Here is a 27,691-nt window from a genome sequence, read left to right as displayed (position 1 = left end):
ATAGAAGATAACATACTTTATGCTTGTCTTAAACTTGGTGTTAGCTCCGTCTGTCGGGTTTCTAGAGGTTTCAAAATTCATCGGCATAACCAGCTTTACTTTAAGTTCCTCCTTTTCACCGTTCATCAGCAGTATGTAAAGATGTAATATATGGTTTACAACACACTAGAACATGATTGCAAGCTCATCTAAGTGTTTATTAATACCCAGCATGGATGATATAGTAACATAGTAAAACATAGTTGTAATCATATAACATGTCCTTACAGGAAAAGAGAATTGTTGCCTGTACTGTACAATAGTAAACACTGAAAATGTCTTTATATCTATACATATGTTCCTGTATTTTACAAACCTGTAACTGTAACTGCTGTCTGTCTTTATACTCATCTATGCAGTGCCAGTAAATGCAATATAAATACAAGATGATAAACAGTATACACTAGACTTGCAGTGATATGTGTATGTTTTGATTTTTTTTCACATCTTATCTATATGCTGTGACACTATCTATCTATCTGTCTGTCTGTCTGTCTGTCTGTCTGTCTAGCTATCTAGCAATTTATCTATCTAACCATCTAGCAATGTGTCTTTTCTGAAAAGGACAAGATAGATAGATAGAAAGTCACACAGATGGATAGATACACCTGAGAGTGTGTGGGTGAGACTTCAGAAGTGTTTTTCTTCATCTCGTGGGGACATTTTCCTTGGTATAACAGCCATGTGACTGCTGGCTGAGTGATACTGTAACTTAAATCTTTTCATCTCCTCCAACCTTCCATCCACACTTCCTCCTCAGATCAAACACTGTCAGCCTTAAAATTTAAATCGCTGCTAGATTTGTTTCAGTTTGTGGCTTCAGCTTGGTGTTTCTCACTAAAAAGAAAAACAAAACAAACACACACACACACATAAAAAAAAGTGTCTGAGAAGCTCAGTGTTGGGGGCATGTGTGCGTCAGTCACTGTGAAGTGGTCTTTCCTACAGCTGATGTTTAGTCACTACCACTGTATCTGAATATGAGGTGAAGGGACTGTGAGGGAAAATGCCCCTCACATGGAAACAATTAAGCTCTGGCTCAAAGGAATGGAGATGATTATGTAAATAAGAATGAGCTTGGAAAATAGTCAAATGAAATTTCTTCTGTTAAATTTCAGCAAGTGAGTAGTTTGTTCCTAGAGCAGAGTTCTTAGAGCAAAGTTAACTCACTTGGCTCTTTAATTTGACATCAGCATTAACCTTCAGTAAGCAATAAAACACTTTGTGAGTTATTAGAAACATTGCTGTGGTTGATTTTCAATAACTGACATGATTATATCATGGTATTCTAGTCTGTGTAGGTGATGATATACAATGTTCCACTGAGTTTTACTGGCAGAGGAAGCACAGCGCAGATAAAAAATGCTGCTCTGCTGCGAAAATGTTAAAATTTCTTAAGTCAGCATTTTTTTCAGCGCTGAAGTTGAGGCATGAGAACATGACTGTATACCTGAGATGCAAAAGCTAAGTGCATAATAAGTGTTGCTTTCTGGGACATGCATTGCTATTCTGTGAGAAATACTGCATCTTATTTTTATTTTTGACTTTTTGCATCACTTCAGCACATGTTAACAGGTGGTTTATGAAAAAATCATTTTGGGTTTTATCCTCTTCTGCAAGATAATTGCTTTACTGTTATGTATTGCCTTATAGGTACCTTTACATTTCTTTGCCTATACACAGGGTTTTGCAGCCATCAAACAAAAGTCAAAAGTTCAAATTAATTATGAAGACACACCCTGTAGGCTTACAGTAAGACACTAACCTTTATCTGTACATGCGATTGCAGCATGTTTTGTTTAAACTGAATGGAATCTAAAGTTTAATAATGTTTTGTCTGGTTTAAATTTCCATGCTCTCGTTGACGTCTTAGCAAGAATGAAATAAAGACAAAGATCGCTTTTGCTGCACTTGTTTCTTTGAAAATGACAAAATATTCCACCCAGCTCTTTACAACAGTAAGACTGAAACCACTGAAATCAGTCTTCATGTATATGTGTATGCATGTGCGTGTGTGAGTCTGAGAGAGAGAGAGAGAGAGAGAGAGAGAGAGAGAGAGTAAATAACATCAAGAATGGCTGCAGGTTTTTATGTTTTCATTCCAACTACAGGTTCAGCAGCAGATCTCTCTAATTAAACCTGATCAGTGTGATCAGATGTTGTTTTATTTATTTATTTTTGCAATGAAAAACTCTCTACAAACGTTCAGTTCTCCATCTCTGAAAACACAGTGCACAGTATAACTAGGTTAGATGGAAAAATCCCACATAAATGCAATTATAGTGCGCCCACTTTTCTCATTATTGAATGTATTTTACAAACTGATATTGAATCCTAATCCAAAAGTGACTGCATCATCCTTTCAGTACACAGTGATACACTACATAAGGCATGATGTAGCAATACACGTGTTCATAAAACGTGTCCAAGATTTTCATTGTGTAAAGGAACAGTTGTTTTCTTAGTAGGAAATTTGAGCTTTTGAAAAAAAAAAAAAAGTTATTTTGGGTCTAGCTTCTGATTTGCCTTCATTAAACTTACACATCTGTTGAAACTGCAGAACAAATGGGTTAAATATTTAGCCAACTAGACATACTGTGGGTTTTTCAACTTTCTCTACAATAGTGGAGGAAGTACTCAAAACCTTTACTTAAGAAAAAGTACCAATGCAACAGCAAAAATTACTTAGAGGTCAAAAGTAGAGGTACTTGGCCGACTATATACTATAAACTAAATGTACTAAGTAGAATTTAGCTGCTGTAGCTGGTCCAGGAGCAGCTAGTTTTTACTACTTCATATACAGTGAGGTAATTTAGTCCAGAAGCCCCCAGCCTACTGTAGAGGTTGGACCCCTCCAAAGGGTCACAAGATAAACCTGGGGAGTTGTGAGATGATAAATGAGGCTGGGAAGAACAAAATCAAAGGTCTGCTACATGTGTTTGAAATCTTTTTTCTCTAATCTTTTTGTGAAATATTAGATCATTTTTACCTGTGTGGGCCTTGAACAGTTACTCACATGCAACCACCTGAAAGGGAAATCACCTCCTAGACATCTTAAAACCTGTGACAGGAGGCCCCAGGTGGACTTTTTTGTAAGGGGTTTGTAGCTATTGTACTTTATATGCTTATGATAATTTTTTATGTAAAAAGTTAATCTGAGAGGTGACTACAGCTGTAAGATAAATGCAGTTGAGTAAAAAGTACAATATTTCCATATGAGATGTAGTAGCGTATTAGTGCACAAAAATGAACTTGATAACCATACTTTATATTTCTCATTTACACTTAACTCGTAGTTTATTACAAACACCTACATAAAACAAATGCAGTCATATACAACAGCTCTACAATAAATCCTCCTTCATGAAGGCTCAGTCTTTGTTGAAACTGTGTCAGAGAGGTGTTACTTCAACTGTGTGATCATTTTAGACGATGTAGTTTGTTTGTTGAACTGCATTGCACTGTATAGAGAGGTGTTTCTATTATTTATCCTATATAGATATAAATGGGTTGGACAGTATAATAGAAACACCTCTCTGTCTGAACACCACAAACTACATCCTCCAAATGACCACAAAGTTGAATCAACATCACACGTATTTCAATAAAAACATTATAATCTGCATCGTGCATAGGTTTGTTTGTTGTATGGTTTATTGCTGGACTATTGTATTAGACTGCATTAGTTTTTATCTCGGCGTGCCTGTGTATTTGATGTATTTATTGCTCTGGTACCGCCACCTCCCTCTACTGGGTGAAAGATGTAGTAAAAATCATCAAAAACCGTCAAACGATTGTTTTTGCGCTGCTCTACCGACAATACGGTACCGGTGCAGTGCATTGTGGGACACAGAGGAAGATGGAGGCGGCCGCAAGCAGCATGTTGAACACACAATAACATTCAATTTAAAGCGTTGCATCTCTGCATGAGGCTTCAGTTTATGTTCAGTTGTTAAAATAATAAAAAGACTCAACTGTAATAAGGCTGCTGATCGGTGTGGATACAGGTATGTTCATAATACTGACTGATGTCATGTGCTAGCTAACGCTAAAGCTAAAGCTAAGGGTCAATGTGAAGTTATAGAGAAACAGACCAGCTAGCTCGTCTAAAACGTCGTTAATAAGCGTCGAATGACTAGTTTCATTTATCCGAGTATACTGTTTATATATTATTTGCCCATATCTTATCGTAGGAAACGTCGAACATGTCTGTGCTTGGAGGTTTGCTGAGAGCTGGAGCGTCCTTCTGTCAGTCTGCTGGGACTCTGCTGAATTCAGCCAGGACCATTTCTACTGGTGAGCACTGTTACTTTGTTACTTATGTTTACAGGGCATGCTTTTTTCAGTGGTGAGAGTAAGCACCGATACTACATTTTAAAAAGTCCTGCATTTAAGTTAGAAAGAGTAAGTAAGAGTAAATATGAGGGGTCGCGAGATGATTAATGGATAGAAAAGAAGTCAAGTACATTTTTTTTTCTTTCCTCTTTAGGTTTTTAGTTTGGAAGGAAAATAACTTCTTAGAAGAACTTCTACAACTTGTACATGTCTATGACAATATTCATAACTATCGTGTTTTTATCGTGTCAAAATGGTTTGAATACACTGATTTAATCTTTGCTTAAATGTGCTTGACGTGGTTTAACATAGTTAGTAAGGCTAAATTATTTTATTTTATTTTATTTTTTTCGTTGTTTAATTTTTCCATTTACTTGATGAATCATTTAAATGCCTGTTACAATTTCCTCAACCCCAAGTTAATGTTTTCATATTTGTTTGTTTGTTTGTTTGTTTTAATCTTGTCAACAGTTTAAAACACAAACCTTTTCAATTTACAGTGAAAAGCTGTAAATCCTTTCATTTGAGAAGCAGACACCAGTAAATATTTGGCATTTTTGCTTAGTACAGTGTATTGCCCAAACAATTGATCGTATTGAGAAATTATCTATGATTAATTTAATGTGGATCGATGATTCACATTAAATTTCATTTAATTTACTGATTGTAGAAGCAATAAATGCGCAAAAAATACTCTGTACTGACTTGAAACAATGTGTTGTCTTCAGGTACATGCTGTCAGATCAGGATGCATGCCATCCCTCCACTGAAGAAGGTGGACAGGTGGACTGAGAAGAGGAGCATGTTTGGTGTTTATGATAACATAGGCATATTAGGTAAGTGCCCTGAACCAGTCAAAGTTTATTAGACTGTACAAGTTAAGCTACTATTTGTTTACATTTGTTTTGTTGAATGAAGATAGCTTCAAATCGACTGTTTCAGCCTGATATAAAACTTTTGGGATGTACTCTGCAGTGGGGGATTCAAATATGTTTCTCATATGGTTATTTAACTGAGTTAGTATAAGAAGAACCAAAGAAAGAAAACCAAAGTCCTGTGTTAGGTCATGTTTTGAGTTACTAGTCATCATTTTTCCACAAAAAGGCTGACTAGAGAAAGTGTGTCTGCAGTCTTACTATATTCTCAACAACTGCAGAGCAAGTCCTCAGGAGACAGTTTGCAAAGACAAATTGTGTTAACTTTAATATGGGCAAATAAATGCAAGACCATTTTTAACATCCTGGCTCAGGTGGAGCTTTGCTGAGGTTTGATCTTTATCCCAGTTCCCAACTCTTCACCAACTGAGCAATTTCCCACACTTTCACATGCTTTCTCTCCTCTTCCTCTCACACATACACTTGTGAAACTGGTCTCCTCCAATTTGTGTCTGCAGGAGATTTTAAAGCTCATCCCAAAGACCTTATTGTGGCCCCCTGCTGGTTGAAGGGGTTCAAAGGCATTGAACTGCTGCGTCTAATTAGAAAGAAGAAGATGGTGGGAAACAGAATGACGACTCTGGACAGACACAACTTGGAGAAGAGGATCCGTTTCCTCTACAGACATTTCAACCGCTATGGCAAACATCGCTAATGTCAAAGAAACCGCACTGGCACCTACATCAGACAAGCCAGTAAAAACTGCTGGAGCTGAGTGGTGTGGTTTCATGCTGACGCTGTGCTGTATATTGCCATTTTTCTAAGTTATTTACACATGAAGATAACTGATATGTTTGTTTCAGATCAGCATTTATTGATTGTCTTTGTCCACCATAACATTCCTGTAACACAAAATACATGATATACAGGAAATTAAGCCTTGTTTCATTCATTCTAGCCAATGTAAACTCCCTTAGAATCCATTAAAATTTAAACTGTGATTTTGTTAACATTTCATTTAAAAGTCAGTATAAGGGTTAATTCTTGAGTTTGGTCTAAAGTCGGTAAGACCATTTTCAAAGCATTAATTGATGTGTTTATTGATATTTTCCTCTGCAAGGCCAAGTACTGTACAAAGTAAGTACAGGTACTAATATGTCGCTGTCACAGCCTCCAGTCTTTTTGGAAGAATTTCAACAAGACTGTAGATGTTGGTTACAGAGATTTGTTCCCATTCAGCTGCAACAGCCCATTCACCAACCTCTGACAACCATTTCTTTCAGTGCACAAGGGCATTGTTATATTGAAAGAACACAAACACAACATTGAAAGATTACTGTCTAAAAGAGTCTGGAGTCTGGACCTCTGAGCGGTTGTTACGATTAAATAATATGGAGAGTAAAAAACGCGAGATGATTAATGATAGAAAAGAGGTCAAGTTAATTTTTTGTTGAAATACTGGATAGTTATAGTTCTCTAGGCCTCTAAAATCTATACAAATAAGAAATAATGTAAGAAGAAAACACAGTTTAACAGTTGGAGATGTGAGTAGACAAAAGGTTTAGGGAGCATTGGTCTAAAGTATCATTGTACACTGTACATTAAGGCTTTCCTCAAACTGGGTTAATGGGCCCAGACTAAAAAAGCTCCAGAGACAGACATACATACAATTATGTCGACAGTGGTGTCCATATACTTTTGGCCATATAGTGTATCTGCGATGTATTTCTGTCCTTCACTGGCCATTTTGTCCTGAGACTTTTACTAGTTTTCAATGACTGACTTGACTCCTCTCACTTCTCTAAGATATTTCGAGTTGCGAATCAAAATGGAAACAGAGCAGAGGTTGTAGGCTCCACCGGGAATTAAACGAGCGATTGCAAAGGGAAATGTGATACAAGAGCAGGAGGAGGAGGAGGGAATTGGGAGAATCCCAGGCCACGGAGGAAACAGTCGAGTCAACACTCTGTAGGCATTCACTGTACCGCAGTGTCGTCCTGCCGCCCCATCCGACAGAGAGCTGCAGTACTGCAAAGTGTGAACGGAGAGAGAAGGGGGAGGGAGGAGAGGGGAGGGGGGGTACCGCACTGTCGTTACGAGTCCAAGTGGAGAAGGCAGGAGGATAGACGCATTATTGCAGTAGCCTACAGTGCCATAACACTTTCCACGGCCGAAAACTCCCGCACTTCCCACAAAACCCACCTCCATCCGCGCAGAAAGAGAGAGAGAGAGAGCGAGAGAGAGGAGGAGGTGAAAGAAATCCAACATAATTTTCATGACTGGACTTTTTCCCTTCATTTTTTAAATTGCACGCATTTGCCAGTGGCTTTTAGAAGAGGCAACTCAACAGCCAGCCAATCAGTGCTGCGTCTCAGCATCCAGGAGCAGCTCTATAAGGACTCAGCATCACTTGGAGGAGCTGGATGCAGCCCTGCGGGAATCTAAACATCTCCGGATTTCTCTTGAATGGATTATAGTACTTTTCTCTTGAGCTCGCGTCGCTCTCCTCTTCACTTCAGGCTCTCCGACTCGGTCGCACAGTGAATTATCAGCCGACCCGTCTTACGTGTGTCAGTATTGCGGTACTTTGCTGACGACTTGCAGTATAAATGCATCGCTAGAAGATCGGCTCCACTGCGCCAAGACCCCCCGCCTCTGTTTACTGTCAGCGCGGCACTTTAATCACTTTACTAATTGAAAAATTGGACTTTCGTTTGGACCAGTGTCCAGAAATTTACGTCTCTTTTTTTCCGTGATCTTGCTGTTTTTTTTCTCCTCCCGTGTTGTACTTCAGACCCTCCCTCTCCTGCCTCACAGCCCGTCACCCCTCCTCCGCTGCCCGTGAGTCAGTTCAAACAGCTGCATAGAAGATGTGAGTATTAATGCGGCTTTTCTGCTGCGCTCTTTCCACAATAACTATATAGAATAGCTATTGCGTGGGACGGGATAAATATATATTCAAATCTGTTCATTTCTCTGTATGTTTTCCAGTGGTGGGGTTAGTAACTGAACTGATTTCTTTCAGCTTGACAAATTTCGCTGACGCAAGTAAAAAATTTCCGTCAGAGCATCACTAAATTATGTATGTACGCGTTCACTCTACAGCGTTAGACTGAGTTAAATGTAGTTTTTTTTTAGATGATTTTACACCGTAGATTTAAAAAAAAAAGAGTTTAGTATAGATTATATTTTGGATCAGAGGGTTTGAGGGACTTCGGAGTCATTCTCTGCTTAATGTTAAGGAACATTAATGTCAACAGATGGGGACATATTTGTTCCTTATTTTCAATTTTAGTCTTCCAGTAGTGACAAAATGACTTGCATGAAACTGTCCTGCAGCTGAGTCAGTGGCTGCTCTCCAGAGGAGCTTGCTTGCTCAGTTGTACACCTCCTGTACCCATTGCCCCCCCCACACACACACCCGCTGGATTAACCCTTTCCTCTTTTCTGCACATCACTTTGCAGCCTCACATTTTTTTCTGTCTAACCCATCTCTCTGTGGTCCATTACAATATCTTCTCCCCTCTCTTTCTCTTTCTCTTCACTAAAATATTATCTCCCATTATTCATTTTCTTACACCCAGCATCTTCTCAGGCCAGACTTTCTATTTCTTGCTTCCCATCTGTGTCCTATATTTCTTTCTTCCCTTTGCATCCTCTATTTAATCCTACCCCATTCTTCACTCTCACCTGCTCAGTCGTTCTTCTTTTCCTCCGCCCTTCACATCTTATTTATCGCCTCCTCACCCTACACCAATGCTTTCCTCTGCACATACAGTTTTTCTCTTTTGCTCTGTTTTAGATTTCCCCACTCTGGCCTTATTGCTCCTCTGTAATTGCCAAATTTTCATTTTCTCCCTCAGATGATATGTTTTCATGCAAAGCCTTTTTTTTGCTCCTCATCATTAAGTGGAGTGTAAACATGTTATTAGAATATCAAATGCATAGTATTAATGTTTTCGCTTCTTCCTCCTCCTCGTGCTTTTTCTCAGGTCTGCCCCAGATGCCGCCCCCCCAGCTGGAGCCCCCGGTGCCCCAGGAGCTCCCGGTGCAGATGGAGCCCCAGCCGGCCAACCTGCAGCCCCACCCAACACCACCAGTAACCGCAGGCTACAGCAGACACAGGCCCAAGTTGAGGAGGTGAGCTGGACCGGGCCAAACTAAGATCCTGGGCCAGAATTAGATGCAATTAGATGCAATGCATCAGTACCTCATCAATGGCTTAATGGTGAAACATCTGGAACTTATTTTATATACTTAGTGCTCATACTGGGCCTGAGATAAACAAACATGTAAAAATGTGTTGTTGTTGCTCTTACTGGTCTCTGGCAAGGTCTGGTCTTAATACATAATGGCCTCTGCTGCAATTTGCAAATGGATTGCGACTAGGCCTGCTTATTTATTCATATTTATGATGTATATCTTCAGAAAACGCCCCATCCCCTGTGTTGCTCTCCTTTAACTATGCTTGTCATTCCTTTCATCTCCCCTCCACACCACTGCCAAATGCTTTCTCATCCTCACCACTTTGGACTAGGTGGTGGATATCATGCGGGTGAATGTGGACAAGGTTTTGGAAAGGGACCAGAAGCTCTCAGAGCTGGATGACAGAGCGGACGCTCTCCAAGCTGGAGCCTCCCAGTTTGAAAGCTGCGCAGCCAAGCTAAAGAACAAGTACTGGTGGAAGAACTGCAAGGTGGGCACATTAGCGTGGGTCCATTAAACAGACTATTGTCACTGAAAGAGACTCATAATGTATTAACAATATGGCTCTTAGTATGTGGTGCAGTGCATTGAGATATAGAATGAGCATATTGTGGAGCTAATGGAGGGTCCAAATTAAGTGTGAATCCTCAGTTCTTTTAAACCATCAAAATGCTATTCAGGTTAAAGTGCGTTGAGGCAAACACACAGTGTCTGTTCTGGAGATGCCGTCATCCTGCTCTACACACACTAATCTGTTAATGAACTGCTGCGGAGGACTGAACAGATGCTTCAGGGAAAAGGGGAAAAAGAAATGTGTTATTGTAGAGTTTTCACGACAGACTCAGAAACACACAAGAGATTACATAACTAAAGCCCAGCAAATCTCAAGTGTCTTAATTGTTTTGTTGTTCAGGTTTTTCTGTTTGCAAGCACCGAAAACAATAAATACTTATAGTACATCTTACCATAGATTCCTTTATACAGGGATGTACCATTATAGTAAATGTCTTTGTCTTCTTTTTTCAGATGATGATCATGATGGGCATCATTGGAGTCATTGTGGTTGGAATAATATTCTGTAAGTAGAGGATAGTTTCATCTTGATCCTGATTCAAATATTTATTGGTTGACAGACAGGTTGATATATAGGTTTTTATTAATAGATAACATTATTTTCATCAGGACTTCATACCATCAATATGCCAGTATATTAGTGTTGCTGTATTAGTGGTGTTAATCTTAAAAATAAGATACAGAGATGAAGGAGCTGGCAAGACAGCACCAGCATATTATTTTCAATTTCTTCAGGCCCACATCTGACCTGCCTACTTCTGGTCTGATTGTCGATTATTCATGAGCTCTTATTATAGTAAATTATTGATATTATATCAATGTGTTAATTTTAAACAAACTTGTAAATACAACACGAGAAAGAAGTCAGCGTGTTCTGTTTTATTTGTAGTGACATATTTCCAGATGCATTAGACTAACGACTTCCTCTCTCCTTCTTTCGCAGTGTACTTCTTCTACTAAGCTCAGCCCATCAATGCAGATGGATATGGACTTGAGAAATAATATGAGAGGGAAGAGAAAAAAAAACAAGCGCCACTCCTCCCCCTTTTATCCGTCTTCTCCTCCCTCTCTTCACACAGTCTTCCATCAAACCATCTTGCACTTAAACATGACAGCAGTGTTTATAGACGTGTCTCTGCTTTCTTTGTCCCCCTTTCCCTTCATTCTTATCGCTTTCTTCCAGTGTTTTGGCGTGAAGTCTCACTCACTCTCTCCTGTCTCTGCACCTCATGTATTATTGAGGGTCGCAGCAGGCGGAGTGGAAAGAGGAGGAAAGAAAGGGAAGGAGGGAGAGAGAAAATCCTTGTGACACGGGAACACACAGGGCTAAGCCCACTGAACTGAGCTACGGGGGAAATGTACAATGTACAGATGGTGAGTGTGTGCAGGGAGATTGAACAAAAAGTTTGCAGTCCTTTCTATCCCTGATACACCAAAGCTTGTTCCTATTACCTTTTTTGAGAGTCCTACATTTGTAAATTGATACTGACATGCCAAACTAACACACCCCATCTCCCACCACTGCTACCATCATTGCTGCTTACTAATACAAGGTCATGTTAGATTAAGGTTATGATCATTTTTGTTGTATGTGCGTGTGTGTATTTGTGATCCAAAGCATTGTAGCTAATAGCTTTTTCCAAGTTTAGCTGATAGGCTTTTATTAGTAACTTTTTCTTTTCCTTTCCTGCCTAACTTTCTCTCACTTAGCCTCTTATTTCTGCAATGTTCAGTGAAGACAAGAACAGAGAAATGTGTAATAGGGAGAGAGACTGTGAGAGTTTAAGGAAAGGAAGGAGCGATTCAGGGAAAGGGAGGAAGCATTTTTTCTGTATAGATAAGTGAAATTTAGTTCTGGACTGATAAGCAATTATTGTTAAAGTAGTTCTATAACTATGCTTCATTTGTACTGGGGTTTTTGTACCACAGGTGGTGGCATAGTCGTAGTGCTATGCTTAGTGTCATAATAATATGCACAGCAAGGCAAACAGACAAGCAGCCACTAACAGACAATCTACTGTATACATGAACTGACCGCTCCGACCCAGAGGAAGGTCTCCCAACTCTGACTTGGACAGAGTCTCAGCCATAGACAGATGAATGTGTAGTGTCACATTTCAAACAGTACAAACATCCACTTGTTTTGAGAGTTGTACTGACAAAGTGTCTGATTGTTGTTTAAGTTGACCCGATCTCTAGAAAAGCAGGAAAATGGAAGAAATTACTTGATTTGGAAACCCAGAGCCACCTGACCCTCCCACCACCCCCCTCACTCACATAAAAATAGACTCAACCTTCACCTGCAGAACAGTAATGGCCAAAATGAGGTGTTTGTTTCTAACTTGCATGGCAAACGGTGTCCATAGTTTTGCCTATTTGTGTGACCTGTGTATCTGCCATTTCTGAATCTAACTGCCGATTGTACATTTTCTTTTGTTAGTGGTTTAAAGGACCTATGTATATTGTCTTTCTGATCTGATAATTACTGCTTATGCAATGCAATGATGCTCAACAGTCTGCCAAATTTTAAATTCACTTGCTTTTGAGAGAAAAATAATATTCAGAGACTGCAAACAACTGCTACTATAGCAAACTGTTAAATACATGTAGTATTATACAAGTAGAACCATAGTACACATTTGTCAGACTATGTTCCTGAAAATGTGTTCATTCTAGCAGGTTTTTTTGAGGGGATTGCTGGATTTAAAGGAAAAGCTAATTTTCCTCTCTGTGGACTGATTATGAGAGTTGATAAAATATAAACAACCTTATGTGAAAAGTGCATTTATGCATAATTGTAGCAGTTAGCCACAATTATCTGGTGATATTGTGCAACAATATTATTGGGTAATTACCACATGAGACATGAGAACATGTGTGATTTACAACCTGAAAACGCAGTAAGAGATGCAACTGGATTTGCGAAAAACAAATGCATGCTTATCACTTTTGCTGATGCCAATAAAGAAATCATCAATAGAACCTTTGACCTTTGTTATATTTTCTTGATTGAAGTTTTATAAAAGACTAACCCTTTGGCTCATAAAATCAAGAAAATTAAAAACAGTAACAATATCATTATCACACAAAAAACAAAGAGCCATAATAAACCAAGGATACAAGCATACAAGTAAAATAGTACCAGTGAGAGACAAATGGGAACAGTACAACAAATAAAGACTTTTTTGAAGGATTTAAACCAAGTCATGAATGGACAGGTCACAGTGTGAGCTCTGACAGAAAATATCCAATCACTTCTGGTCTGCAGCATTAATACATTCACAGTAAAAATACAAGAACAAGACAGAAAAAAATAAGAAACAAGAAAAAAGCCCATGGTCCAATTTTTTATACTGGTTAGAAGAACAAAGAAGCCAAAATACATCTCAGGGCATACAGTAGGATTTTAAATGGTACAAATAATTCAACAGTTGAAGACCTGAATAACTTAATACAGTTAGAACCAGACCCACAGTACCATGCCTTATTGCACACTCTGTTATTGCCTATACTATAAAACAAGTCACTTAAGTTGTATTCACTTAAAGCAGCTCTTCTTGTGGAGCTTTTACTATATGCAAAGTTCAGAAGGTAAAAAAGAAACTTAGGTCCTGTAATGAGCTGACATCAAACACAGCATTTCACAAGCTTATCAGACACCAAAATATATTATTATTATTATTATTATTATTATTATTATTATTAATAACAATAATAATAATAATAATAATATAGCAGTGGGAAATTTATGTGTGGAGAAAAAAACTGTTTTCTTGCTGGCAAGTATATTTTGGAATTTATGTGGAAGATTTTATGGCAAGTGCCTTTAATATTTTTGCAGTTCACAAAAATGCCATCTTTAAACTTGCTTACTGAAATTCAGCATGAGTAAACCACTGCCAACAATACTCCTGTTCAGTTGAAGTCTAGAGGAGTTAAAAGAACCAGTGACGACTTTTTATGAAATCAGTCATAACTTGTCTCACAAATGACACAAATAAAGCCTCTCTGGGCTCAATTTCAAGTCAAGATGATCCACAGTAAAATCTCCTACTGACTTATCTCATAACCTGGTAGAAGAAAAGTACAGTGATGATCAGGAAACCCAGAAACCACCAATAGGAATCTGTAGAGTGAAAGACACAGAACAGTTAAGGGTTTGTAGGCAGAGCTGACATCAAGTGATTCAAATTGCAGAACACAGTATGTAATGCAAATCAGCACTCTTAAAAGAGAATGAATAGAAGAAAAAAACATACACAGTATACACATAACAGTTTGTTATACACATATAAACATACACCCTTCTAATAATGGCAACATATTGCACAACCCACCCAACAAATATCTGCCTTATGTTAATGTTGAGAAGCTTAATGGTCATGGGCAGGAATAAATGTTTATAGCTGTTCAGCCTGCTCTTGAGAACCTTGTATCACCTACCAGAAGGTAAAAGCTGGAACTCTGGGTGGTGAGTTGGATCAAACACTGTGCCTCTCTGATAACTAACAATGATCCTGTGATCGCTCTAATACTGCAGGGTAAAATAGTAACATGAACCTCTGCTCAACCCCGTAGATGCTGAGTCTATGTAAAAAATACATCCTCTAGAGCAAAGACTTTTCCACATAGATCCTTCAGCTGAGTGTATTTCAATATCTATCCTGAGGTACTAAGAGCAACAAGAGCAAAACTGAGCAATGGATACATTGTGGATAACCACCAGAGTAGTAAGACTGCTGTTTCTGTGCAATAAGCCAAAGATGGCTGTATCATCTGAGAGTGTGATAATATAGTTTTCAGGATGGATTCTTGTAGTCATTTGTGTACAGTGTGAAGAGGAATGAGGAGAAAACTCCCATTTCAAAATAAGGGGATTTACCTTAATATGCTTCATTTTCTAAGTGACCATGTGAGGCAGACAACAAACAGTAGGTGTGTCTAAGCCTTTGGATCTTCAAGGTGAGGAGTGTGATGCTGTTTATAACAATAGGCCTAAAATCGCTGTTTACCTTAGGACAGGATTTTTTTTTATACAGGTGTAATTACTGATTTCTTCCAAAGGGTGGGGATGTTGTGCACAGCTGTACATAATTACCTGTTTCTGGACTTTCTACCACTATGCTCATATAGAGAGGAGCATCCAGGGCTCGGTGAGACACTATGCAGATGATTTTGGTGCCTGGAGAGACACTGGGGGGCACAGTGAGGTGAGATGACAGAGAGAAAGTCCCATCGCCATGCTGCCGATGACTGGACAGAGAGCCCTGATCTGGAAAGACCACAGGCTCAGTATCTGTAGGAGAGAGCGATAACCACTCCATCTGAAAGGGAGAAGAGAGCAGACAGTTATGACCTGTAAACTAGTGCACCAGTGTTTCTTCTCTGGGTTAGCATGCCATGCGCACATAAAAAAATAGAATACTGAAGAACAAATGCAAATGAATAGTTTATTTTGGTCAAAATCAAATAAACCCAATAAATCCCTTATCAAATCATTAAGCTTAAAGGACCAGTGTGTAAGATTTAGTGGCATCTGGTGGTGAGAACACAAACTGCAACCAAATGAATACCCATCCCCTCACCCATTCCACTCCAGCATAGACTCCACGTTGGAGAGTCCACGGTGGCTGTTAGGTGAAAACGTGAAATAGAGAGGATATAGAGCCACTGTTTGGTTCGGTTTGTATGTTCTGGGCTACTGTAGAAACATGGTGGTGCAACATAGCTGACTCCACGGAAGAGGAACCACTCCTGATGTAGATATAAATGACTCATTCTAAGTGAACAAAAACACAACCATAATTGGTTTTAGGTGATTATACACTCATTAAAACATACTCATGCAGATTATATTCCATTTCTGCCACAGAGTCCTGTAAAAGCTACAGACTGGTCCACCCTCACATAGGTTTATATGTTTGCTCCCTCTACTTTTATGATCCACTCTGTGATACCATCGAAAAAGTTTCCTGAAATTTTGTGTCTTGCTTAGATCTTCAATGGTAGAAAAAGATAATGTATAAAGCTGCACTCATAATCAGCTACATTATACATAGTTACAGACCTGAGCGTCCAGTGGGTAGTATTTACTGCAGTGACAGCTCAATGTCTGTGGTGATTTTGTCAAAACAAACTTCTCCTGTGAGAGTGAAACATTCGGCGGTTCTGAAAACAAAAAGAAACAGAGGAAGAATTGAAAGGCATGCTGTGGATGTTTCTGATGTAAGAGGTAAGTGTAACACTTACGAATAATATGGAGTTGAATGACTTGCTGGGCATGGAAAAGACCTAAACTGACTGTACAGATATAGGTCCCTACATCTGAAACCTTCAGCTTGTTCAGAGTCACAGAGGCGTTACCCTCACGAACAACCTGGGCGGCATCCATGCTTGAGCCTCTCCTTTCTTCATGCACTGAAAACAGAAAACAAGACCAGAAATGACAAAAAATCTCAACTCAAGGTCCACTTCCTCTTCACATCCTCTCCATTTGTATGTCTTGTGCAGTTTTCTGACATTTAGTTGTGGCTCATTAAGTGTTATAATCAGCCTTAGAAATTGTGGTCTAACAAAACAATCCACCAAATTAAATATTTGAATTTTAATGCAAATTTATAATGTGATGAAAATTAATTGATAAAGTAGATGACTGTCTTGAAGACATCACGCTAGACATTATAATTATGATGATCATAAAAGCACATCATCATATCAATGTAACATGTCTGTAACTTTCACTAATGTATATTTGCCTCAGTTACCTCTTCATGTGGTAGGTATTGTGGTTTTCATGATACAATATCATGCAAATTTGCAAAACGACACAATATTAAGTGTTTTTTTTCTTATTTTTGATACATAAACAGACTTTCACATCAATAGTTAACATGTTTGCGTATCCCAAATATTGTGTGTAGGCTGTAACATTGGCTATGTAGCATTAGCAAAACTTACAAATAGCTTCTTTAATGTCAAAGGCATTTGTGATATGAAACAGCAACTTATTAAATTTGCCAAAAGGTGTCTTAAAAACCTCACTAGAAATTAGCATTTTTACAGTTAGTCATTAAGTCAACTTGCAGTACTGTGCCATCCTCATCAGTGCTGTCACCCTCAAGCCACTAGAAGAAATCCCCACCTCCAAAGATCCTGGTTACAACTGTAGAGGCTACGCACACTTGTTCACAACTACAGCACTCACCCACTGTGTCGTCTTCTGCAGCATCCAGCCTTGTCTTCATCTCAATCACTTTCTGCCCCTTTCCTCTGTGCTGCAGTCGCCATTCAATGTTTACTTCCTGCGATAAGGGTACTGCATGTTGCCTGAAACCACAGTTGAGGAGGACATCGCCTCTCAGTGGCACAGATACAGACTTTATGTGGGAAAACACCAGGAATATCACTGGGGGACAAAAAGCAGAGACAAAGCAATGAGAAAGATGTAACTTCCAAAACAAAGAATGGAAAAGATGAAACAGGATATTAAACTCTGCATCTCACCCTCAGTCAGCAGTGTACCCGACTGGCTGAGAGGCAGACCTAATTTGTTTTGTATCAGGGTCGAGTGCTCCTTCTCCACCGTCACAGTCTGCAGAATCAGTGAAGTGCTGAAATCAACTCCATCCACACTAATCGATGCCATGAAATAGGCTGGATCTGAACTTTCCTCTGACCCACGAGGAGAGTAACGGCTTATTTCACACATCACCTCCTGCTCATTGCAGTCCGCATGGAGCAACACGTCTGCATTGGGGATCTCGACTGATGACACTGCCACAGGGGAATGACAGGAGATGTTCAGCACAGGTTGTTTACATTACTACAAACTTTACACGTGGATAAAGCAGGGACAACCTTTGGCCTCAAACAGGATGAGGTCTGGATCAGGGACTGAGGGTGGGACAAATGGAGTGAGCGTTTCAAGTGATTCGTCAGGAGCTACTGCAACATCTCTGAAGACAAGAGTGGCTGGAGTCCGTGTGAAGGCAGCTCCACCTCCCATTCCACCCAGTCCAACTCCCTCCTCCACCAGGGCACAGGACAGTACCACATCTGCAACTCCATCAGCTGAGAAACAAGGAGCAGATAGATAAAGACTTCTCAAGACTCCTTATAAAGGTTAGCTTATCTTCATGAATAATAGATACATTTCAGTTTTTACGGTAACATGGTGCAAGTTCACCTTCAATTTACTGTGGAAGTCACCATTGTTTACATGATCAGGTAAACTCATACTAGTTGACTAGTATTAAAGTGAAGTAAGTGAAAACTTAAATTTAAAGGGTTATTATTGCCTAATAAATTTGTGTGTAATATTAGATATTTTAGTTTGTTTAGTTAGTTGTATTGAGTATAAATACAGGTGCTGACTTCCAGAGGAATATAAGTTCTATTTAAACCTAAGTAAACAGTTGTTAATCATTAAATTATTATTTTAAAATTACATGCTTAATTTTAACCTTGTCTTTAGACAACTTTTCCAATTTTGCATGTTCAGCTGACCTGCTCTACACAGACTAAAACACTCTAGCAGTTCATTTGGATCAATTAACTGGAAGTATAAATGAACTGCTTCTATTTCAAATATAAACAGTGCCAATTACATGGTTCTTTTCAGAAAACTTCCCAGAAATTTACACATTGTAAAATAAGCTCTATCAGGATTCTGAATGGACACTTCCGTAAATAATCATTACTGAGCTTGACAATAAAATTAAGGTCAGTTTAACGGCACGTCTGCCTCCAGCATCAATATGCCAAGATGAATACTCTTACCACAAACGCACGTCAAGAAGTATCCAAACAAAATGACTGCAATCATCATCATGGAGTCTGGATTCAGAGTTTTTTTTTTTTTATGAGTTTAAGGCGAGTAAGTACAAATTGAAGTGAAACAGCTGAGAACGCAAACGCACCCCCACCACTTTCGCTTTTGATTTCAACGACTAGCAGCAGCAGCTCGTTGCGTCGCTACAGACTGAGTTTTTTTTCATCTTTCTTTCATCCCATTGATAATGTACAATAGCTGGATAGCAACGAATATGAACTGATCTAATAGTAAGTCTTGAGGTACGGCGGCTGTGTCTCGGGGACACACACGTTACGCAGCAGTTGAAGGAGTGAAAGTGAAAGAGAGCAGGAGGGATCGTCCAATCACAGAGCAGCAGGGACCGAGTCATACGTCACCATGAACACAGAAATCACCTTTTTCAGATTTAGACCAATATAAATCTGGGAAATTAAGATTTATCTGTATTTATTCAGGATTTGGAATTTAGTCAGTTTGCTTTCTTGCTGAGTCAGAAGATTGATACGTCTCATTGCTGTATGGTGAAGATAAAGCTACAGTCCAATAGGTAAGTCATAGTTTTCAGAGGGTTAATGTCATTCAGCTAAAATGTCATTTGGCACATTTTACAGTGTATTGATAATTGCTTGCAGGACCGGTTCTAGGCAGGCACATATGAGGGGCCAGTCAGAAACGTGAAGGCACATCATGCTACAGCAGCAATTTTCTGGGGGAGTATTTTACACATTTTGTGGAGGGCACTTTTGCCTATGACAGTGTTTTCTCCATGGAATTGCGTTATTAGCTATGTATCCAACCCCCAACCTTGAGAAGTGGATTGCACTTTGTCAGGCCTTTTTTGGCCTAATTTTGACCTTAACCATAGCCATTTACTTACTTTATTTACAAAATTGAAAGTTAGTCATATATATATATATATATATATATATATATAGAGGCCTTAGGCGCTGGGAGAAGAGTCAGTAGGCTGTTCCCCTGTCCGGTGAACAAATATAGATATATATATATATATATATATATATATATGATTTATTTACTTTTTATTTTTGTTAATTACTGTTAATTGTCTCGCTACGACGAATTTGATGGTGCTTCGCCGCTTCCTCCAGGCCTTACCGTTAAACTTGACTGTGTTGTGTTGCCTCTCCTCACTGAAATCTGGCACTCTACGCGCAGCAGACGCTGTGTGATGTGTAAAATTAAAGGTAAAACTGAGCCTTCATTTACACACAGTATATTTTGATTTTGTGGTTTAGCGTTGCATTTATCAGTCATTTGTCAAAGGTATTTTTTATTAACTGACACTGTAGGCGATTTTTCATAACTCCCACCAGTTTTCTTCGGGGTATTTTAAATTCGTGAAATTTAAATTATGTTTTCTGTGCAGTGTCTTATCCTTTCATATACAGTCTATGGTGACTTACGTTCATTAAACCTGTCATCCGTTCACATTTATTTCCTAATTAAATGCTGTAACTGTCTTTGTGTGGTAAATCCTCGTCATGTAGAAGATCATGGAGCTGGTCGCGGTGATGAAGAGGGACCTGCAGTACCTCCACCTAAAGTTCCCGGGAATACTGATCATCCACTGAAGGATTGTTAAATAAATCGAGTATAAAGTATATTTGAGACTCTTTAACCAACTATCAGGAGCAATAAAGCTGCTGTAATTGACTACAGTATACATATATATTAAAGGGGACAGTTTTTTGTCCACTTTGTCAGAAAACAGTCACAAATAAAGTGTTCACTTTCAGATTTCGTGCACTGATTATGCGTCTGGCCCACGTCTGTCCGCCAAATACATCTAAACTCTCTCTCCGTCTTTACCATAGACCGTACAGTCTTCGACGGCCAATCAGCGTCTGTCTGCCAATGTTAGGTATGTACGTATGTCGTCACTGGTCACGACGTCTCTTGTCATTGGCCACAACTTTCAGGGAGGAGCGCAGAGAGGCGGAGAAACGAAGTAAGCAAACGGATTTAAACCTCGTTGAACCGTTGCTCTTGTTTGCTAGTACTGTGGGGAAACGTTGTTACCGAAGAGGTCTGGATGCTAAAACAAACTCTGGAGCTGCTTTAGTGTCGTTAATGAAGAGGTCTGGATGTTAAAATAAACCCTGGAGTTGTTTTTTGTCAAACACGAGTGAGACTGGACGCTGAACGAACCTGCGGCGCGTAGGTAAGTTAAACAGTTAGCGGCTAGCGTTAGCATTAGCCTTATCTTCAAATGAGGGGCTGTTTTTCCTTTTTGCTGACGTTTTTATTTGTGTGGTGTTTTTGTGCTCCAGCTTGGTCATTTTAAGCCAATGAATGGCGGATTATCATGTCGATGTGATCGTTCTGTATCTATCTGTGGTGGTATTGCATCATTTTGCGTCTCTAGCTGGCTTTGTACATCTACTTATCAGCTTCTTTGGTGTTGTTACGCATCATATTGTGTCTTTTTAGTTTTGTGTTTATTCCTGGCCATTGTGTTTCAGTGTGGCAACTAAGCATCTCATTGTGATCATTTTGCAACTCCGTTTTTTGTCTCTTTGTCGTTTGATTGTCTTTGTAGCTTTTGTGGTAGTAATCTGTCCATAGTCATCCATTGATCCCCTGTTGTGTATATTATTGATTAAAAATTTGTTTGTGGTGACTTGAGACTTTACTGTGCCCAGTTTTAAGTTAAGTACAAGCTTGAAAACTAGATTTAAACTCTGTGGTCCTCCACAAGTTTTAAGCCTCAAGAGTAGGTCACAATGTATGACCTGGAATAACTGGTAGAATTTTTTATTAATTTTTTTTTTAATTCTCTCTGAGATCAATAAAGTTATACTCTAGTAACAATTAACAATTAATTTGTTTACCTCAAAACTCAACCTGTGATTGCCAAGGTTCTAGTATTTTGTTTTCAGTGTTGTATTCTTCTGCACTGTTCAAGTTTTAAAGGTGAACTATTCTTTATTATTTAGGTTATTTGTTTTTCAAGTGTTGTACTTGTGTTTTCCAGGTTTATCCATTCAGCTGCTGCAGCCTGGACAGAAACACCAGCTCTCACCTTACAAACCAAACAGGTATGTGTCCTAAAGATTTACCCAGTCTGAAAAAATGTGTTGATTAGCTATTAGTAACAGTGTTACTGTCTAAATCCTTGATATTTAATGTAGTGACTATAATAACTGATTAATCATGTTTGTTAATTGTCAGAAAATAGTACTAGTTATTATAATAAAAAAAAACTAAAAATAGTTGTCAGTTAATTTTCTGCCTCTGGATTGAAGTATATTTAAAAATACCAAAAGTTACAACCCTGCTTTCAAAAATGTACTTAAGTGAAAGTTTTTATTATGCAGTTCACAGTAATATACATTATTCCTTCAGTGATTAGTTGTAATATTAGTAATTAATATTGAGATTTAAGGTAATCATTTTACTTAATTTTTTCCCAAATATTTATTGTTAGTGATTCTTAAAGATATGATGCCTTTTCTTGTCATATGTGACAGTAAACAGCCCATTTCTTAAGACACGCCTGTAACGTTGTTGGAAAATGTTAAGCTGTTGATGAGGAATATATCATAGTGTATTGATCATTTTCCTTTGTATGTTTCTCTTTTTATTTCCTCCAGGTGTCACCACTTTGTCCATCATCACAGAGAGTCTTCCTACAATGAAGAAGTTCTTTGAAACCAGGACTGAGGCCTCCAGGTAATTCACAAACAGCTTTACATAAACTGTCCAACACAGAGCACTGACATTAAATTATAAATCTCCAATAATTGATCTGAAGTCTAAATAGTTTGATTTGTCACAAAAAGTGTGTGTGATTTACAATAAGAAGACCAACACAGCACACCACACACTAACAGATTCACGACCAACAATCAGAGTCTGGACTCTCAAACATGGCGGACGATGATGTCTCTTGTTTGTTGTGCTTTTCTGTCTTCAGTCAGCTTGCTTCCTGATTGGCTGACTCTGTGGATTGTTCCACGTGACACTCCACAGAGTAGGTGCTCAGGTTTTCCCTGGTGTACTCACCACATGCAGGATTTTCAACCGTAAATAAGAACATGTTTAATATTTATTGATCCAGGAGAATCTGGCAAGATAATCGTTAGAACCAACCAATAATTGGGCCTTTGCTGACTTTACTGACTCCCTTCCCCCCTCTTTCTCCCAGTGTCTCATTATTTCCCTCTCTCTCTCTCTGTCTCTTTCTCATTAGTACAGTAAATCATAAAATTGTGAAGAACTTATTCAGTTCAGTGTCACACGAGAAATCATTTTGCTTCATTTTGGCTCCAAGTTTAGTTCAAATTTTGACTGACTTTGGAGAAAAACATTTCCATCCACTGCTGTTGTGTGAATATCAGGATCAGGTGGAATCAGTTCTCCAGTCAGAGCAGTTTCTTCTTTGTGTAGAAAGCAAACTGAACTCTTGGACTAGTTCTGATTAGTCAAGAACCAGTTAGTCCTTCTCTCTCTTTTGACAGTTTGAAGTTCAATACCCAGAAACACAGTTTTTATTTTGATGTGTTAAAAGTCACATCTTCATATTAATGTTTGTTGCATTTTTCTCCACAGGATTCAAACTTCAACCATTAAAGCACACAGAGAAGAGACAGACGTGAAGACATTTCCAGAAGGTCAGTGATAGTTTATTTTTTTCAGTCTGACTCTGTCATTATCTCAGCTGCAGTTTGTCTGGAACAAATAGCAACAAATTAAAGCTGCTGCAACTTATCAGTTTTAATGAGTATTTTTCAACAGTGTAGCTGCAAAAAATACGTCTTAAGAAATGTATAACAAAATACATACAAATAAAACAAAAAATATAAAACTTTAGAATTGAATAGAAACCCTTTTAATAAATAGGTTTAAAAAATTATGTATAAAATTTTTAAGAAATAAACTGAAAAGCTTTGAATATTAATTGTAAAGCCTTCAAAAAACGTCTAAAAACTAAGTAGAAAACCTTTCCAAATACAATTAAAACATTAAATAAATAGGTCTAAAAAATAAGGATAAAACATTTAAAAATCTGGTTTGATAAATAGGGTTAAAACCTTTAAATACTCAGTGTTAAAATACATATATATTAAAATCCTTTAAAATGGGTCCAAGAATTGAGCATGAAACCTGGAAAAATAAATTTAGAACCTTAAAAAAATATGTATCACAAGTATCAAATTCATAAAAAATTAAGTACAAAACCTTAAACAATAAGTCTTTAAAAAAAAACAAGTATAAAGCCTGTAAAATCTTTAATTAAAACTAAGAGTTTTGTTTTAAAAATATGAAACTAACCCTAACCATAACCCTACCCTAACCCTAACACTTAAAAATATGTCTGAACAATGAGTGGAAAACCACAACGTTTTCTTACAATAAAAAGCAATAAAATGATTTGTACATCAGTCTCAAAATAGACAAAAACAACTCAAAAGTTTAGGAAGACACTTGATTTTATTCCAGACAATATTTACCACAGCAAAGATAATGACAGAAACACTTGCTAGAGCTTGTTAGGGTTAATGTAGTTATGAGCACATTTTCCAAAAGATGAACATGTCTACTAATTATTTATTAAATAATAGTATCATAAGCTGTTGACTGCTCTCACAGGTGTTTAAAAAAGACATATTAGTCTTTGGAAAATGTGCCCATGACTACATTATAGATGGTAGAGAAAAAAGTGTTTCACTTGAACAACAGGAAACCAGTACTGTTTACAGCAGTTGGATGGTGGAGGTCTTTTATCTAATTAACACTTTCGACTTTTGTTTCTTTTGTCCACTTCAGGTCTTCAGCTGCTGTCGTCTTCTCCTCCTGCAGAGACAAGAACACGTTACATCACAGAAACTGATCAGTAAATCAAAGTATTTTGTGACAAATTTTCTTCTCCACAGAGATACAGAATGTTTGTGAGTTGACTTAGATTTTGTGTTTGAAATAGCAAAATACCAAAATGAAACGACAAACAGTGCAATATCAGTACTCCAATCCAATCTATAACTTTGTACATAGTTCTGTTAATTATACACAATATGAACAGTATTTTTATATATTATCTTGTTTTATAATGCCCTTTTCTGTTTTTGCTGTTGCAACACTGAATTTCCCTGTTGTGGAACTGATAAAGGATTATCTTACTCAAATAAATACTTCTGAACACATTTCATATTGTGTGAAAGTGAATATTTTTAACCAGATGCCACGGTTTTTAATATTCTTCGACAGTTTTTGACATCATACTATACTATGACATTTTTTGAGTATTTTTGACATCATACTATACTATGACATTTTTTGAGTATTTTTGACATCATACTATACTATGACATTTTTTGAGTATTTTTGAAATCATACTATACTATGACAGTTTTAGACGCCATACTATACTATGACATTTTTTGAGTATTTTTGACGCCTTACTATACTATGACATTTTTTGACACCATACTATACTATGACAGTTTTTGAGTATTTTTAACACCTTACTATACTATGACATTTTTTGACACCATACTATACTATGACAGTTTTTGACATCATACTATATTATGACATTTTTTGAGTATTTTTAACACCTTACTATACTATGACATTTTTTGAGTATTTTTAACACCTTACTATACTATGACATTTTTTGACACCATACTATACTATGACAGTTTTTGACATCATACTATATTATGACATTTTTTGAGTATTTTTAACACCTTACTATACTATGACATTTTTTAACGCCTTACTATACTATGACATTTTTTGAGTATTTTTAACGCCTTACTATACTATGACATTTTTTGAGTATTTTTGACGCCATACTATACTATGACATTTTTTGAGTATTTTTGACGCCATACTATACTATGACATTTTTTGAGTATTTTTGACATCATACTATACTATGACATTTTTTGAGTATTTTTGACATCATACTATACTATGACAGTTTTTGACACCAAACTATACTATGACATTTTTTGAGTATTTTTGACATCATACTATACTATAACATTTTTTGAGTATTTTTGACGCCTTACTATACTATGACATTTTTTGAGTATTTTTAACGCCATACTATACTATGACATTTTTTGAGTATTTTTGACATCATACTATACTATAACATTTTTTGAGTATTTTTGACATCATACTATACTATGACATTTTTTGAGTATTTTTGACATCATACTATACTATGACAGTTTTTGACACCATACTATACTATGACAGTTTTTGACGTCATACTATACTATGACATTTTTTGAGTATTTTTGACGCCATACTATACTATGACATTTTTTGAGTATTTTTGACATCATACTATACTATGACAGTTTTTGACATCATACTATACTATGACATTTTTTGAGTATTTTTAACGCCTTACTATACTATGACATTTTTTGAGTATTTTTGACATCATACTATACTATGACATTTTTTGAGTATTTTTGACATCATACTATACTATGACAGTTTTTGACACCAAACTATACTATGACATTTTTTGAGTAATTTAAACGCCTTACTATACTATGACATTTTTTGAGTATTTTTGACATCATACTATACTATAACATTTTTTGAGTATTTTTGACATCATACTATACTATGACATTTTTTGACGCCATACTATACTATGACATTTTTTGAGTATTTTTGACATCATACTATACTATAACATTTTTTGAGTATTTTTGACATCATACTATACTATGACATTTTTTGAGTATTTTTGACATCATACTATACTATGACATTTTTTTGAGTATTTTTGACGCCATACTATACTATGACATTTTTTGAGTATTTTTGAAATCATACTATACTATGACAGTTTTAGACGCCATACTATACTATGACAGTTTTTGAGTATTTTTTAACGCCTTACTATACTATGACATTTTTTGAGTAATTTTAACGCCTTACTATACTATGACATTTTTTGAGTATTTTTGACATCATACTATACTATAACATTTTTTGAGTATTTTTGACATCATACTATACTATGACATTTTTTGAGTATTTTTGACATCATACTATACTATGACATTTTTTGACGCCATACTATACTATGACATTTTTTGAGTATTTTTGACGCCTTACTATACTATGACATTTTTTTGAGTATTTTTAACGCCATACTATACTATGACATTTTTTGAGTATTTTTAACACCTTACTATACTATGACATTTTTTGAGTATTTTTGACGCCATACTATACTATGACATTTTTTGAGTATTTTTGACATCATACTATACTATGACATTTTTTGAGTAATTTTAACGCCTTACTATACTATGACATTTTTTAACGCCTTACTATACTATGACATTTTTCGAGTATTTTTTGACATCATACTATACTATGACATTTTTTGAGTATTTTTGACGCCATACTATACTATGACATTTTTTGAGTATTTTTGACATCATACTATACTATGACATTTTTTTGAGTATTTTTGACGCATCATACTATACTATGACATTTTTTGAGTATTTTTGACATCATACTATACTATGACATTTTTTGAGTATTTTTGACATCATACTATACTATGACAGTTTTTTGACACCAAACTATACTATGACATTTTTTGAGTATTTTTGACATCATACTATACTATATGACATTTTTTGAGTATTTTTGACATCATACTATACTATGACATTTTTTGAGTATTTTTGACATCGACTTACTATACTATGACATTTTTTGAGTATTTTTGACATCATACTATACTATGACATTTTTTGAGTATTTTTGACATCATACTATACTATGACAGTTTTTTGACACTCATAACTATACTATGACATTTTTGAGTATTTTTAACGCCATA

At 37.0% G+C, this 27,691-nt stretch overlaps 3 protein-coding genes and 2 long non-coding RNA genes across 8 annotated transcripts in view; 3 read left to right on the top strand and 2 right to left on the bottom strand.

Moving 5' to 3' along the window:
• Positions 1-3,860: 3,860 nt before the first annotated feature.
• Positions 3,861-6,250, top strand: mrpl51 (mitochondrial ribosomal protein L51). Its single transcript, XM_018682751.2, has 4 exons — positions 3,861-4,046; positions 4,233-4,335; positions 5,103-5,210; positions 5,768-6,250. The coding sequence occupies exons 2-4, from the start codon at positions 4,245-4,247 to the stop codon at positions 5,962-5,964; spliced, it is 396 nt and encodes a 131-aa protein (XP_018538267.1). The 5' UTR covers positions 3,861-4,046; positions 4,233-4,244; the 3' UTR covers positions 5,965-6,250.
• Positions 6,251-6,949: 699 nt separating this feature from the next.
• On the top strand, positions 6,950-13,010 carry vamp1b (vesicle associated membrane protein 1b). The gene is made up of 5 exons (XM_018682752.2): positions 6,950-8,121; positions 9,242-9,389; positions 9,787-9,945; positions 10,482-10,533; positions 10,972-13,010. Coding segments are annotated over exons 1-5 (378 nt in total). The 5' UTR covers positions 6,950-8,119; the 3' UTR covers positions 10,989-13,010.
• tapbpl (TAP binding protein like) lies at positions 13,009-19,150 on the bottom strand. 2 transcript variants are annotated; one of them, XM_018682747.2, is made up of 8 exons: positions 18,807-19,148; positions 17,886-18,098; positions 17,532-17,801; positions 17,233-17,433; positions 16,278-16,445; positions 16,096-16,196; positions 15,127-15,352; positions 13,009-14,154 (listed from the first exon to the last, which is right to left on the bottom strand). In XM_018682747.2, exons 1-8 carry the CDS (start codon positions 18,856-18,858, stop codon positions 14,087-14,089), a joined length of 1,299 nt encoding a protein of 432 aa, XP_018538263.1. In that variant the 5' UTR covers positions 18,859-19,148; the 3' UTR covers positions 13,009-14,086. The 2 variants fall into 2 exon arrangements, 1 of the variants encoding a protein (XP_018538263.1); XR_007814625.1 differs by lacking the exon at positions 13,009-14,154 and adding an exon at positions 15,614-15,807 and having other exon boundaries at positions 15,212-15,352; positions 18,807-19,150.
• On the top strand, positions 18,005-25,009 carry LOC108887360 (uncharacterized). 3 transcript variants are annotated; one of them, XR_001961599.2, is made up of 6 exons: positions 19,250-19,387; positions 19,473-21,022; positions 21,836-21,899; positions 22,455-22,533; positions 23,413-23,474; positions 24,631-25,009. It is a non-coding gene; the product is annotated as an uncharacterized LOC108887360 (long non-coding RNA). The 3 variants fall into 3 exon arrangements; XR_007814627.1 differs by lacking the exons at positions 19,250-19,387; positions 19,473-21,022 and adding an exon at positions 18,005-18,149; XR_007814628.1 differs by lacking the exon at positions 19,473-21,022 and having other exon boundaries at positions 19,257-19,387.
• Positions 23,813-27,691, bottom strand: part of LOC108880723 (uncharacterized) — a 13,665-nt gene continuing 9,786 nt past the window's right edge. Inside the window, exon 3 of the long non-coding RNA XR_007814629.1 lies at positions 23,813-24,657. This is a non-coding gene — a long non-coding RNA (uncharacterized LOC108880723). The remainder of the gene's footprint in view (positions 24,658-27,691) is intronic.

Source organism: Lates calcarifer, linkage group LG15 (genome assembly GCF_001640805.2).
Source record: "Lates calcarifer isolate ASB-BC8 linkage group LG15, TLL_Latcal_v3, whole genome shotgun sequence".
In the NCBI taxonomy this organism is placed as follows: domain Eukaryota; kingdom Metazoa; phylum Chordata; class Actinopteri; family Centropomidae; genus Lates; species Lates calcarifer.
The sequence above is the reverse complement of the archived record's forward strand: the minus strand, read 5'-3'. Positions and strand labels throughout refer to the sequence as shown.